At 50.2% G+C, this 14465-nt stretch overlaps 1 protein-coding gene across 2 annotated transcripts in view; it reads right to left on the reverse strand.

Annotated features, from left to right (window-relative positions):
• Window positions 1-14465, reverse strand: part of DUSP13A (dual specificity phosphatase 13A) — a 41976-nt gene that overhangs the window by 14957 nt on the left and 12554 nt on the right. The window contains exons 1-2 of one of the 2 annotated variants that reach the window (XM_075610334.1): window positions 4305-4732; window positions 625-842 (exon numbers count right to left, since the gene is read on the reverse strand). In XM_075610334.1, coding sequence (XP_075466449.1) covers window positions 625-842; window positions 4305-4468 — 382 coding nt within the window. In that variant the 5' untranslated portion in view covers window positions 4469-4732. Of the gene's footprint in view, window positions 1-624; window positions 843-4304; window positions 4733-14465 lie in introns of those variants that run through there. The other variant, XM_075610335.1, reaches the window with a different exon arrangement.

The raw sequence follows: 14465 nt of genomic DNA on the forward strand, positions 1-14465 counted from the left end.
AGGTAATACCGGTATACACATACATGCCCAGAGAGGTAATACCTGTATACACGTACACGCCCAGAGAGGTAATACTGGTATACACATACACGCCAAGAGAGGTAATACCGGTATACACATAGACGCCCAGAGAGGTAATACCGGTATACACATACACGCCCAGAGAGGTAATACCGGTATACACACACATGCCCAGAGAGGTAATACCGGTATACACATACACGCCCAGAGAGGTAATACCGGTATACACATACACGCCCAGAGAGATAATACCGGTATTAACATACACTCCCAGAGAGGTAATACCGGTATACACATACACGCCCAGAGAGGTAATACCGGTATACACATACACGCCCAGAGAGGTAATACCGGTATACACATACACGCCCAGAGAGGTAATACCGGTATATACATACACGCCCAGAGAGGTAATACCGGTATACACATACACGCCCAGAGAGGTAATACCGGTATACACATACATGTCCAGTATTACCTCTCATTTATTACTGGACAGAGTGTCCAAACACAGGACAGTCCGGTACAACACCGGACACCCGGCCCCCCCTATAATAATATCTCTGCTGTACTAATCAGCGGTAACGCTGGCAGAGACTTTACCTCCGGTGATGCTCAGAGCTTGGTGGATGAATTCCGAGGCGGAGTAGAAATATTGGCTCATGTCGAAGTCTGGCACGTCATTGGCGGCCACCCCGTGGTACGTTACGCTGGCGCCGTGAAAGTCAGCGTTTCCCTCGGAGAACCTCCTCCCGTGAGCTGCGTTCAGCACGTGCGTGATACCCAACTTCCACAGCTCGTAGCGGTTATTCGCAGTGACACTGTGGGGGGAGAGCGAGTGTGAACTAGTGCAACACGCGTCACAAGCCGTGGCTGCAGGGTAGTGGTATGGAGTACCACAACTTTTTCATTCAAGACCCAGGGTACCACTATTTCTTTATTTACATCATTATAGTTCTGCTTTTAAAAAATGGATAACTTTAGTGACACGCTCTCCGTTTCTCTTTTTATAGCGTAGCTCAGGGGGGGCCAACGCCAGTCCACCTGGGGTAACAACAGGTCAGGTTTTCAGGATATCCCTGCTTCAGCACAGGAGGCTCAATCAGTAGCTGATTGAGCCACGAGTGCTGAAGCCGGGGTATCCTGAAAACCTGACCTGTTGGTTGGTAGCCCTTGAGGACTGGAGTCAAAGACTAAGCCACTGATTGAGTCACCTGTGCTGAAGCAGAAATATCCTGAAAACCTGACCTGTTGGTTGGTAGCCCTTGAGGACTGGAGTCAAAGACTGAGTCATTAATTGAACCACCTGTGCTGAGGCAGGCACTTCGACTGAGCCACTGATTGATCCCCCAGTGCTGGAGCAGGGATATCCTGAAAACCTGACCTGTTGGTGGCCCTTGAGGACTGGAGTTGGCCGCCCCTGGCGTAGATATGAAATTCTTCCTCCATTGTCACCGCACTTTTAATAAACTGCCACATTTTTTAAACACAGACTTTTTAAACGCCAACTCCCCCACTGACTAAAACAGCAGTGCGCAAACTGGGGGGCGCGACCCCCAGGGGGGGGGCGACACTGACTATAGGGGGCGCGGGGTTTATAGAAGCCCTGCGCGCTTCCCGAAGGCGCCGGGGGAGCAGCGAAGGCCTCTGTAAACCTGACTTACCTTGGCTCCGGCAGCTTCTTAGACGCGTCGCCATGGTAACGTGGCGTGAAATGACCGGAGCCGAGGTAAGCGGGGGTGGAGGGGGGCGCGGAGAGAGGGGCACTGCCGGCAGGGGGGCGCAGGGAAAAAGGTTTGTGCCCCCCTGGACTAGAGATCCCATATTCTTACTCACAGGGATATTGGTGTGACAGAAACTGTCCTTTTCTGTTCGATTATCCCGAGTAATTCATTGCAGAGGGGTCTATACAACGTATCACATAACAACACTCGCACACACGCACACGCGCACACGCGCACGCGCACACGCGCACACACGCACACACGCACACACGCACACATCCTGCATAAGGCACAGTGGTCCTTATTCGATATGAAGCAGTCTTCCTGAGCTGGAAAAGATTTTAACCCCATTCAGCAGTGGAGGTTAGGGGCTTCTCCAGCGCAGGGAGGAGGCTTCACAGCATACTGAAAAAGTACGTGGCGTTTACAGGGCACAAGGAGATAAAGGCACATATATACTAAGCAGCCTTCTGCTATAAGGCACCTCACCCGGGCGACACATATATACTAAGCAGCCTTCTGCTATAAGGCCCCTCACCCGGGCGACACATATATACTAAGCAGCCTTCTGCTATAAGGCCCCTCACCAGGGCGTCACATATATACTAAGCAGCCTTCTGCTATAAGGCACCTCACCCGGGCGACACATATATACTAAGCAGCCTTCTGCTATAAGGCACCTCACCCGGGCGACACATATATACTAAGCAGCCTTCTGCTTTAAGGCCCCTCACCCGGGCGACACATATATACTAAGCAGCCTTCTGCTATAAGGCCCCTCACCCGGGCGACACATATATACTAAGCAGCCTTCTGCTATAAGGCCCCCCACCCGGGCGACACATATATACTAAGCAGCCTTCTGCTATAAGGCACCTCACCCGGGCGACACATATATACTAAGCAGCCTTCTGCTATAAGGCACCTCACCCGGGCGACACATATATACTAAGCAGCCTTCTGCTATAAGGCACCTCACCCGGGCGACACATATATACTAAGCAGCCTTCTGCTATAAGGCACGGCACCCGGGCGACACATATATACTAAGCAGCCTTCTGCTATAAGGCACCTCACCCGGGCGACACATATATACTAAGCAGCCTTCTGCTATAAGGCACCTCACCCGGGCGACACATATATACTAAGCAGCCTTCTGCTATAAGGCCCCTCACCCGGGCGACACATATATACTAAGCAGCCTTCTGCTATAAGGCCCCTCACCCGGGCGACACATATATACTAATCAGCCTTCTGCTATAAGGCCCCTCACCAGGGCGTCACATATATACTAAGCAGCCTTCTGCTATAAGGCACCTCACCCGGGCGACACATATATACTAAGCAGCCTTCTGCTATAAGGCACCTCACCCGGGCGACACATATATACTAAGCAGCCTTCTGCTATAAGGCCCCTCACCCGGGTGACACATATATACTAAGCAGCCTTCTGCTATAAGGCCCCTCACCCGGGCGACCCATATATACTAAGCAGCATCCTGCTATAAGGCACCTCACCCGGGCGACCCATATATACTAAGCAGCATCCTGCTATAAGGCACCTCACCCGGGCGACACATATATATTAAGCAGCCTTCTGCTATAAGGCCCCTCACCCGGGCGACACATATATACTAAGCAGCCTTCTGCTATAAGGCCCCTCACCCGGGCGACACATATATACTAAGCAGCCTTCTGCTATAAGGCCCCTCACCAGGGCGTCACATATATACTAAGCAGCCTTCTGCTATAAGGCCCCTCACCCGGGCGACACATATATACTAAGCAGCCTTCTCATATATACTAAGCAGCCTTCTGCTATAAGGCACCTCACCCGGGCGACACATATATACTAAGCAGCCTTCTGCTATAAGGCACCTCACCCAGGCGACACGTATATACTAAGCAGCCTTCTGCTATAAGGCACCTCACCCGGGCGACACATATATACTAAGCAGCCTTCTGCTATAAGGCCCCTCACCAGGGCGTCACATATATACTAAGAAGCCTTCTGCTATAAGGCCCCTCACCAGGGCGTCACATATATACTAAGCAGCCTTCTGCTATAAGGCACCTCACCCGGGCGACACATATATACTAAGCAGCCTTCTGCTATAAGGCCCCTCACCCGGGCGACACATATATACTAACCAGCCTTCTGCTATAAGGCACCTCACCCGGGCGACACATATATACTAAGCAGCCTTCTGCTATAAGGCACCTCACCCGGGCGACACATATATACTAAGCAGCCTTCTGCTATAAGGCACCTCACCCGGGCGACACATATATACTAAGCAGCCTTCTGCTATAAGGCCCCTCACCCGGGCGACACGTATATACTAAGCAGCCTTCTGCTATAAGGCCCCTCACCCGGGCGACACATATATACTAAGCAGCCTTCTGCTATAAGGCACCCCACCCAGGCGACATCTTGCGGCAGAAGACTGCTTAGTAAATAGGGCCCTGCAGGATTTTACCTGCAGGAAAGGCAGTGATGTCACCGCTGGCCACGTCCTATATGTACTCACAGGTCCTACACATCCTATATGTACTCACAGGTCCCCTAAGAAGAGGTTGGGCCACACTTCATCCACATGGCGAGAGAACGAGGCGCGCTTTGTGTCCAGGAGACGCTGCAGGTCCTGTAACGCAGGATACCCGTCTGCCTGCGGGTTGTCACCCTGAGATAGTTCTGTGCGTCGCTCTGCCTCCGCCGCCATGACAATACCACACACAGGAAGTGTGTATCGGAGCTGCAGGAACTCCCTGGCCGTGGCATTTCTGTGACACCGTGATTACATGTGACAGGTGACAAGAGGCTTGTTGGCAGAGCAGTCGTTAAAGCCGCAGTCTGAGCTGCCGGTTTTATTTTTACATTTTTATTTTCCCCCTATAATCTGCGCATCAATACAATCCACACAATGACAAGTAATTCGCTAAGTTGCCGATCGATCTGTTCTCCTGTGATCGATCGGTGAAGATTCGGCTTGGTGGTTCAATAAATGGCCGTCAGTGCAGCAGAAGAGGACCAAAGATGCAAAGTTCTGTGTGACCAGGCAGTCACTAGATACAATTGATGCACTGCTAGAGAGAGGGCAGGGCTCAAAAAGGGATGTGCCAGAGCCTGTTTCAGAAAAGGAAGGGGATGTGACTTTGTAAATGGTTGCTATATGGTTGCTATAGAAACAAAAACATGCTTCTTACATTATAATACATAAAAAATGTCATTCAGAGTTGTTTTTTTTTATTTTAAATGTCACAAGTATTTTCTCGTCTAGTAAAAAATGTGGAAGAGAATCGGCACTCCTAAGGAGGAATCTGAATGGAGTAGAACGAGAGGTGCAAGGAAGCCAAAAGGGCCCCATAATCCCCAAATTACTATAATACCTTAAACAAGGAGGGGAACCCGCACACTCATAAATTGGAACACTGCACAAAATGTGACACCAAACGGTATATTTACTCAAAAAGAAACACACGGACACAATGTGATAACACCATGCAAGTCTGTGCAAAAGCACGATCACATCCGTACATAGCTGTGTCAGAGCAAAACAAACTTAGCTGCAGTTCATGCGAGTTAGCGGCAGGACAGGTAGCAATGAAATGCAAAAAGGTGGTACAGGTAAGGGGGGTGATCAAACTGGGGGGAGCAACTCAAAAATGGGGGGCGGGGGGAGGGAGGGGGATGTATGACTTTTTGAGCGCTGGAAACCGTATGGTGTGTGTGTGTGTGTGTGTGTGTGTGTGTGTGTGTGTGTGTGTGTGTGTGTGTGTGTGTGTGTGTGTGTGTGTGTGTGTGTGTCTCGAGCGCGTCGTTCCTTTCTCTATTGTGTCCAGTATTTTTGGGGAAGCCGTCTGGCACTTTATCTATCACCAAAATCTCTTCAGAACAACAACATTTTTCTGGCCTCCCTCTTTGGTTTAGCGGGAGACTGGCTTTAATCAAATGGTAAAATATCCCAAAATGACTTCCCATATGCCAACCCTTCCTCTGCTATTACACAAGCACGACAAAATGTTTACTAATTACATATGGAGGAATCAGAACCTTTGTCCAGAGAGGTGATACCAGACACAAACATGTCCGGTATTACCGCTATTTGTTACTGGACAGTGTCCAAATACAGGGCAGTCCGGTTCAATACCTGGTAACCCTAAGCACAGGTATCGAATCTTCCCCCTCCGATGGGCCACTCCATACAGCCCCCCCCCCAAATACATCGCCAGCTCCTCTCCCTGGGCCTCACCCCCCAGCCTAGTTAAAGCCTTGCGTTACCCGTCTCCAGTGCAATGGGAATCGGACAATATGAATTTTTAAAAAATGTTGTGACGCAATTCTGATATTGAGATGTATGACGATAATGATATTTAACATTGTATTGTGTTGTATGCCTTTATTTGTATAGCGCCATAAATGTACATAGCGCTTCACAGTAGTAATACATGTCATATAAATAACAAATAATATAAATAACAGATTATGGGAATAAGTGCTTCAGACATACTGTAAAAGTAAAATTAAGGAAGGAGTCCCTGCTCCGAGGAGCTTACAATCTAATTGGTAGGTAGGGAGAACGTACAGAGACAGTAGGAGGGAGTTCTGGTAAGTGCGTCTGCAGGGGGGAATGTGTCCAAAAGGGGGGGGGGGAACACACAAATTTTGACTCTGAAAAAGGGAGAAAAAGATAACACAAAGAGACGCCTAATTTGATATATAACTGTATGCATGCAGCTCTCCCTATAAATTCTCTGCAAGCTGCAACTGGGTGCACATGGCTAAATTGTGGCCAAGTAATCTGATACATTGACGCAGAAGGAAAACACCTTTATTTGTGTCCGGTAAAAAATACACTTGGTTTTTTTCTGTGTTGTAAGATTCTGTGAATTTCCTCCTTTTGAAATGCTTATTGTCCACATTGTATGTGTTTGGTTGATGATTTTGCACATGGAACTAGAGGAAAACGCGGGGGGATTTACAATTTCGCCGCAGAATTCAGGATCCACAAGCAGTCTCCTTATAATGAAAGAAAACAGATACATACAGTGTTACATACATGCTCCGGTCCCACTGCGTACATTAATGCGGGGTATGCCTGTATAGTAAAAACCCTGAGAGCATTTGGGTAATGTCAAAACTTTCTGTAGCCAGGTACCCCCTGGGCTAGTAATCTGCCCTGCCTAACACATAAGCCCTGGTACCAGCGCAGGCAGTGTTAGGGTTAAATCCATGCTCTGTTCCTGCGGCGGTAAACAACTTCCTTGAGTGACAGGGGGGATCGGCCTAAGGCCTGGGTTCGGCTGCACCAGGGGCTCAGACCCGGGACCCTCCCCTGGGTACAAAAGGGGCTGCAGCTCTAAATTTAGAGGTTGTTGGAAGTGTGGAGTCAGGCCTCTTGTTCACCTTCCTTCCCCCCCCCCCCCTCAGGGGAGTTTGAACATCTACCCCATACTCCACCAGGGAGTGTGGGAGTCAAGGATAGACCTTTGGGGTTGAGTCCAGGGATGAGTCCTACGAGCTAGGCTCTGATCCATGCAAGCTGCGAGGGATAGGAGCAAGTACTGCCTATGATTGTACTTCTCCTGCATGGGAGATGAGACTATCTGCTGTAATAAAGAACCAGTAATACCATCGCTACTGTGTGTTCTATGATGGAAGAATGGCCTGTGGGGGGTTACCCCGGTTTCTAATAGGGTCCTTGCAGGATGGTGGCGCTGCACCGAGAAGAGAAGGTACTAAACACCAAAAGCCTGTCCTGATAATCCCCACTACCACCGGCGGATGCTCAGAGCCTCCCGTGAGCCAGACAGGTAGCACCAAAACCTGGTAACCGCAGGAAATCTCCCTTAGTGTGGGGGAAGATGGGTTACATTTGGAGGCGCTGCTGAGATCCGAGATCAGAAAGCAGACAGGCTGTGCAGAGAGAGAAAGAGAGTTCTCTTCTATTATACCAAACTGAGCGGTGCTTGAAAAACACTGTAGCAGGGCCAGTTCTCCCAGAATTATGGATATTGTACCTGGGGGCTCTTGGGATCAAAGGAACAAGAACCCCCTGAAGGGGAAACTATCACATGAATGTCCACAAATCCACACCAAACTGAGAGGTGCTTGAAAAACACTGTATCAGGGCCATGGCAAGAAGAATTATGTGTAGGGTACCCGGGATTGCTGGGGCTTAAGGGGACCAGCATCGCCTGAAGGGGCCTACCACATATATATCCAAACTAAGTACAGTACATGTGGGTAGTGCCCGAGCAGGGGCTTCTGACATTCAGGAGGCCAGAACTTCCGTTTGAGGAGCTGAAGCAATGCTATTGCGGTTCCCGCCAAAACAGGAGAACCGCGTGGTAAGCTTAGCAAGATGCAAGCTTTCTCTTTGCAAGAATTGTGCAGAGTTCGGCACGAAAGATGAAGCCACGCCCTGTAATGTGAGAGTTTCGGCGCGAAAGATGAAGCCACGCCCTGTAATGTGAGTGGCTTGGCATGGAAGCTAAAGCCACGCCCTGTAATGTGAGAGGCTCGGCACGGAAGCTGAAGCCACGCCCCCTGTAATGTGAGAGGCTTGGTACGGAAGCTGAAGCCACGCCCTGTAATGTGAGAGGCTTGGCACGGAAGCTGAAGCCACGCCCTGTAATGTGAGAGGCTTGGCACGGAAGCTGAAGCCACGCCCTGTAATGTGAGAGGTTTGGCAAAGAAGCTGAAGCCACGCTCTGTAATGTGAGTGGCTTGGCACGGAAGCTGAAGCCACGCCCTGTAATGTGAGAGGCATGGCACGGAAGCTGAAGCCACGCCCTGTAATGTGAGAGGCTTGGCACGGAAGCTGAAGCCACGCCCTATCATGTGAGAGGCTTGGCACGGAAGCTGAAGCCACGCCCTGTAATGTGAGAGGCTCGGCACGGAAGCTGAAGCCACGCCCTGTAATGTGAGTGGCTTGGCACGGAAGCTGAAGCTGAAGCCACGCCCTGTAATGTGAGTGGCTTGGCACGGAAGCTGAAGCTGAAGCCACGCCCTGTAATGTGAGTGGCTTGGCACGGAAGCTGAAGCCACGCCCTGTAATGTGAGAGGCTCGGCACGGAAGCTGAAGCCACGCCCTGTAATGTGAGTGGCTTGGCACGGAAGCTGAAGCCACGCCCTGTAATGTAAGAGGCTTGGCACGGAAGCTGAAGCCACGCCCTGTAATGTGAGAGGCTTGGCACGGAAGCTGAATCCACGCCCTGTAATGTGAGAGGCGTGACACGGAAGCTGAAGCCACGCCCTGTAATGTGAGAGGCTTGGCACAGAAGCTGAAGCCACGCCCTGTAATGTGAGAGACTCGGCATGGAAGCTGAAGCCACGCCCTGTAATGTGAGAGACTCGGCATGGAAGCTGAAGCCACGCCCTGTAATGTGAGTGGCGTGGCATGGAAGCTGAAGCCACGCCCTGTAATGTGAGTGGCTTGGCACGGAAGCTGAAGCCACGCCCTGTAATGTAAGAGGCTTGGCACAGAAGCTGAAGCCACGCCCTGTAATGTGAGAGGCTCGGCATGGAAGCTGAAGCCACGCCCTGTAATGTGAGAGGCTTGGCACGGAAACTGAAGCCACGCCCTGTAATGTGAGAGGCGTGACACGGAAGCTGAAGCCACGCCCTGTAATCTGAGAGGCTCGGCATGGAAGCTGGAGCCACGCCCTGTAATGTGAGAGGCTTGGCATGGAAGCTGAAGCCACGCTCTGTAATGTGAGAGGCTCGGCACGGAAGCTGAATCCACGCCCTGTAATGTGAGAGGCTCGGCACGGAAGCTGAAGCCACGCCCTGTAATGTGAGAGGCGTGACACGGAAGCTGAAGCCACGCCCTCTAATGTGAGAGGCTCGGCACAGAAGCTGAAGCCACGCCCTGTAATGTGAGTGGCTTGGCACAGAAGCTGAAGCCACACCCTTTAATGTGAGAGGCTCGGCACGGAAGCTGAAGCCACGCCCTGTAATGTGAGAGGCTCGGCACGGAAGCTGAAGCCACGCCCTGTAATGTGAGAGGCTCGGCACGGAAGCTGAAGCCACGCCCTATCATGTGAGAGGCTCGGCATGGAAGCTGAAGCCACGCCCTGTAATGTGAGTGGCTTGGCACGGAAGCTGAAGCCACGCTCTGTAATATGAGTGGCTTGGCACGGAAGCTGAAGCCACGCCCTATCATGTGAGAGGCTCGGCATGGAAGCTGGAGCCACGCCCTGTAATGTGAGAGGCTTGGCACAGAAGCTGAAGCCACGCTCTCAATCAAAACAATCGTTGCAGAGGTTGTAATGAATACTAAATTATAGACAGCTGTTGTTGGGGCTGAGAATTTCAATCCAGTATCCATCAAAGAAGCAGGCTCAGGGCGTGGCTTCAGCTTCTTTGCCAAGACCTAAGTCTTAGGTCCTAAGTTCATCTCACAGTGACCAGCAGGTGGCGCTGGTAATTGTTCCAGTGACCACCAGGTGGCGCTGGTAATTGTTTCAGTGACCAGCAGGTGGCGGTGGTAATTGTTCCAGTGACCACCAGGTGGCGCTGATAATTGATTCAGTGATCAGCAGGTGGCGCTGGTGACTATATCCTCCCAGCTTGGGCGTGTAATACCTCCCCATGGGCAGCAAGTGGCGCTGGTAACTATTCCAGTGACCAGCAGGTAGCGCTGGAAAATTGTTGCAGTGACCAGCAGGTGGCGCTGCTGACTGACTATGCCTCTTCACAGCCTGGATGTGTAATACCTCCCCATGGGCAGCAGGTGGTGCTGGTAATTATTCCAGTGACCAGCAGGTGGCGCTGGTGACTATTCCTCCTCCCAGCCTGGGCGTGTAATACCTCCTCATGGGTAGCAGGTGGCGCTGGTAATTATTCCAGTGGCCAGCAGGTGGCGCTGGTAATTATTCCAGTGACCAGCAGGTGGCGCTGGTAATTGTTCCAGTGGGTTAGCCGGCAGTTTATGCTCAATATATTTGTTGATAAAGTCACTGCTTCAAAGTATACTACACAGTATGATCTTTCTCCTTATACCATCCGCATCGCACGTATGATATACAATTAAGCCAACATAGCGACATCCGTAAGGTTCTGCTCAAGAAGCGAGTACCAGATGTACAGTAGCCACGTAGGCACAATGGCGAACAAGCAAAAGGCCAAACATACGAACAGGCAGTAGGGCCAATACATGCGCACTCTGTATATAAACAGGCAGTAGGGCCAATACATGCGCTCTCTGTATATAAACAGGCAGTAGGGCCAATACATGCGCTCTCTGTATATAAACAGGCAGTAGGGCCAATACATGCGCTCTCTGTATATAAACAGGCAGTAGGGCCAATACATGCGCTCTCTGTATATAAACAGGCAGTAGGGCCAATACATGCGCTCTCTGTATATAAACAGGCAGTAGGGCCAATACATGCGCTCTCTGTATATAAACAGGCAGTAGGGCCAATACATGCGCTCTCTGTATATAAACAGGCAGTAGGGCCAATACATGCGCTCTCTGTATATAAACAGGCAGTAGGGCCAATACATGCGCTCTCTGTATATAAACAGGCAGTAGGGCCAATACATGCGCTCTCTGTATATAAACAGGCAGTAGGGCCAATACATGCGCTCTCTGTATACAAACAGGCAGTAGGGCCAATACATGCGCTCTCTGTATATAAACAGGCAGTAGGGCCAATACATGCGCTCTCTGTATATAAACAGGCAGTAGGGCCAATACATGCGCTCTCTGTATACAAACAGGCAGTAGGGCCAAAACATGCGCTCTCTGTATATAAACAGTCAGTAGGGCCAATACATGCGCTCTCTGTATATAAACAGGCAGTAGGGCCAATACATGCGCTCTCTGTATATAAACAGGCAGTAGGGCCAATACATGCGCTCTCTGTATACAAACAGGCAGTAGGGCCAAAACATGCGCTCTCTGTATATAAACAGTCAGTAGGGCCAATACATGCGCTCTCTGTATATAAACAGGCAGTAGGGCCAATACATGCGCTCTCTGTATATAAACAGGCAGTAGGGCCAATACATGCGCTCTCTGTATACAAACAGGCAGTAGGGCCAATACATGCGCTCTCTGTATATAAACAGGCAGTAGGGCCAATACATGCGCTCTCTGTATATAAACAGGCAGTAGGGCCAATACATGCGCTCTCTGTATATAAACAGGCAGTAGGGCCAATACATGCGCTCTCTGTATATAAACAGGCAGTAGGGCCAATACATGCGCTCTCTGTATATAAACAGGCAGTAGGGCCAATACATGCGCTCTCTGTATATAAACAGGCAGTAGGGCCAATACATGCGCTCTCTGTATATAAACAGGCAGTAGGGCCAATACATGCGCTCTCTGTATACAAACAGGCAGTAGGGCCAATACATGCGCTCTCTGTATATAAACAGGCAGTAGGGCCAATACATGCGCTCTCTGTATATAAACAGGCAGTAGGGCCAATACATGCGCTCTCTGTATACAAACAGGCAGTAGGGCCAAAACATGCGCTCTCTGTATATAAACAGTCAGTAGGGCCAATACATGCGCTCTCTGTATATAAACAGGCAGTAGGGCCAATACATGCGCTCTCTGTATATAAACAGGCAGTAGGGCCAATACATGCGCTCTCTGTATACAAACAGGCAGTAGGGCCAAAACATGCGCTCTCTGTATATAAACAGTCAGTAGGGCCAATACATGCGCTCTCTGTATATAAACAGGCAGTAGGGCCAATACATGCGCTCTCTGTATATAAACAGGCAGTAGGGCCAATACATGCGCTCTCTGTATACAAACAGGCAGTAGGGCCAATACATGCGCTCTCTGTATATAAACAGGCAGTAGGGCCAATACATGCGCTCTCTGTATATAAACAGGCAGTAGGGCCAATACATGCGCTCTCTGTATATAAACAGGCAGTAGGGCCAATACATGCGCTCTCTGTATATAAACAGGCAGTAGGGCCCCAAGAAAAAAAAGGTTTAGTAGGAGGCTTCTCAGCGCAGAGGGACTGCGAGAGAGCAGCGAGACTGGCCTCAGGGCGATCCCTCTGTCTCATGCTCTGGTGAGAGAGTGTGAACCATCTTCCAGACTGGGTAGTTTTATTCCACAGGGTCAGGTTTTCAGGCAAGGGCGGGTTTTCAGGCAGGGACGGGTTTTCAGACAGGGACGGGTTTTCAGACAGGGCTTTGGAACTTTCAAAAATTAACCCAGGAACTGCTGGAAAATCCTGGGATGCAGTAACGGGGAACTGAGAATTTGCAAAGGAATCAGAGACAGAAAGGCTGATCTCTGAAGTGGTAGATTGAGAAACAGCAAAAGGAGAGCCAAATGCTGTGGGGGGGCTCTAAGGAGACAGGCTTGGAGTCAAAGGTAGAAATCTTAAATGTCTGAGGGGTAGCAGTGATTACACTTGCTCCTGTAAAGGGTTTAGAGAAAAGTGTACTGGTCTCTGAAATGGGCGTGGGAGAGTTACTGCTAGGTACTGCAACATGATTACAAAACTTTGACAAAGATAACATTGACTCAGAGCTTTAGATGCAGTGGCAGAAAACGCAGACATATCACATACTACAGGGGAATCAGAGAAAGGGAAGGCTGCCATTACATCAGGGGTTTTAACAGTGGTACAGGTTAACACAGGAGATGCTGGAGAATTATTAGATGCAATAACTGGAATTTGGCACTTTGCAGGGAAAGGAGAAAAAGGAAACTTTGACTTGGAAACCTGAACTGTCAATGCAGGAAGGGAAGGTTCTAAGGAAAGAGATTTAGAGACACAGGCAGGGATTTCAACTTTCTGAGAAACTAGAGGGGTAACACTAGGTGCCGCAAAGGTTTTAGAGACAGGGACGCTGGTCTCTGGAGTGGGAACTTTAGTTGGGGCAGAGCGGTGAAAGCAGTAAATCCCAACAGGCTCGGTAGCTTGAGCTTTAGGAGGAACAAAATCAGCTTGGTAATTACCAGGAGAAGGAGGTAACTCCAAGGGTTTAGCAACAGGACTGGAAGCGCAGGGAAGCAGTCCCAAAACAGCGTCGCAGGCGAGGATAGGATCCTGCTCTCTTATGTACTGGTCCAAAGACAGGGATAATTCATGAAAGGTATCTTGATTCTGCGCCAGTTTCACAGGGTTCACGTTCTCCCAGGTCACGGGGGAGCCAGGGGCAGGAACATAGGAGATCATAGTCTGTTTTAACTCTCTAAGGCGCTGGGCCTTAATCAGGAGTCCTTTACGGAGCCGTTTCTCAGACGAGGTTAGGCCAAAAAACAGGGACTGGGTTTCAGGCGGAGGTAGTCTCTCAAATATATACTGATCTTTAGACAGGAGCTGCTTTACAGACTGGGACCGGTTTTCACGGAGGGCCAGGTTTTCAGAGGGGAACCGGCCTAACCCCACCTCAGCGGTGTCCGAGTTTGTGGGGCTGAACATACTGTAACGTACGTGCTCACCACAAACCTGGACCGGACCGCGGGGCTGAGGTGGGGATAGATATACACCGACCTTAGACCGCGCAGGCTGATCCAGATTGCGCAGTTCGTTGTCGTACGTAGCAGGGTCTGGACTGGAGAAGGCAGGATAATCCGTGGACAAGCCAGGGTCAGGATAGGAGAAGGCTGGGTAAACGATATCCATGCTGGGGTTCGGCAACAGGACGCTTGAGCGAAGGTGCTCCAACGTAGACAGGAACAGGAACGGGGGATCCAGTGCTTCAGCACAAAACAGCACCCCCTAGCC

The sequence above is a fragment of the Ascaphus truei genome, chromosome 8 (assembly GCF_040206685.1).
Source record: "Ascaphus truei isolate aAscTru1 chromosome 8, aAscTru1.hap1, whole genome shotgun sequence".
Lineage (NCBI taxonomy): Eukaryota > Metazoa > Chordata > Amphibia > Anura > Ascaphidae > Ascaphus > Ascaphus truei.